The sequence below is a fragment of the Microtus ochrogaster genome, chromosome 7 (assembly GCF_000317375.1).
Source record: "Microtus ochrogaster isolate Prairie Vole_2 chromosome 7, MicOch1.0, whole genome shotgun sequence".
Lineage (NCBI taxonomy): Eukaryota > Metazoa > Chordata > Mammalia > Rodentia > Cricetidae > Microtus > Microtus ochrogaster.
The window spans coordinates 84,619,152-84,620,295 of NC_022014.1; the positions used below are offsets into that span (position 1 = coordinate 84,619,152).

The following is a 1,144-nucleotide window of genomic DNA, read 5'->3' on the forward strand; positions in this document are numbered from 1 at the left end:
GTCTGTCCTCTGCCATGGCTGTGTGGCATCTCCTGACTCCACCTTCTTTCTCCCAGCATTCAGTTTAGTTTTCCCCGCCTAGCTCTACTCTACCCTATCACAGGCCAAGGCAGTTTCTTTATTCATTAACCAATAAAAGCAAGACATATACAGAAGGACTTCCCACACCAGTTGTGGTTTTTTGTTTTTTTTTTTTTTTGTTTAATTTTGGTGAGTTCAGCTGTGATGAGTCTGCATAAAGTAAATGTATTTGACTAAGTTCCTTCCTTTGTGCTATGTAGTATATTAATCCAGTTTGGGCTGAGAGAGGCTGATCAACTATCTGGCATCCTAATCTTTTCCTCTATTATAGTCATGGATGTTCTGTGTGAAGAACAAACTCTGGTTCAGATGGCATCAGCATTTTATCAACAGGGAGTTGCCATAGCTTGCACCTCAGCATGTGACTGTGGTCCCAGGGTTTCTCTATGTTTAGTTCACATTTCTATAAGTTTAGAGCTGAGTGGTTTTTTTTAATTATTTATTTATTGTGTGTACAATATTCTTTCTGTGTGTATGCCTGCAGGCCAGAAGAGGGCACCAGACCCCATTACAGATGGTTGTGAGCCACCATATGGTTGCTGGGAATTGAACTCAGGACCTTTGGAATAGCAGGCAATGCTCTTAACCTCTGAGCCATCTCTCCAGCCCGAGCTGAGTGTTTTTTACTTACTGGCCAACATCTGCTAAGATGCTACAGACATGATCACAAAGGCCATTGTGATACTTTTTTTGTTTTTTAGAAAGGGTTTATTATTTTACTTTTAAGAGTACCTTTAAGGTATTTACAACATTTCTCAAAGCAGAACATGCTGACTAGTGTTATTTGTCTGCCATTTTAACTGCTGCCTTTCTTCTTTCTTTAGCCAGGCATCAAAGCTCGGGGACCAGATGGCAGATTTGCACCTTTACAACCAGAAGCTCAGGGAGAAGGCCAAGGCCCGGGAGAACACAGTGGGTCAGTTCAGTTCACCCTGGGCCTAACTCATCAGCTCTCTTAGATGGGTCTTCTTGCTGCTTCTTGGTGGTATTTTAATAATGAGTTGAGTGGTATAGCATCTCCCTTTATAGCTCATCAAACAACTTTTTCTTTATTTGTGTGTGT

The 1,144-nt window shown here is 41.4% G+C and overlaps 1 protein-coding gene across 1 annotated transcript in view; it reads left to right on the top strand.

Moving 5' to 3' along the window:
* Positions 1 to 1,128, top strand: part of LOC101984081 (fructosamine-3-kinase) — a 6,412-nt gene extending 5,284 nt beyond the window's left edge. Inside the window, exon 3 of the mRNA XM_026780659.1 lies at positions 906 to 1,128. Within this exon, the coding sequence (XP_026636460.1) occupies positions 906 to 1,023 (118 nt within the window). The 3' untranslated portion in view covers positions 1,024 to 1,128. The remainder of the gene's footprint in view (positions 1 to 905) is intronic.
* Positions 1,129 to 1,144: the final 16 nt, after the last annotated feature.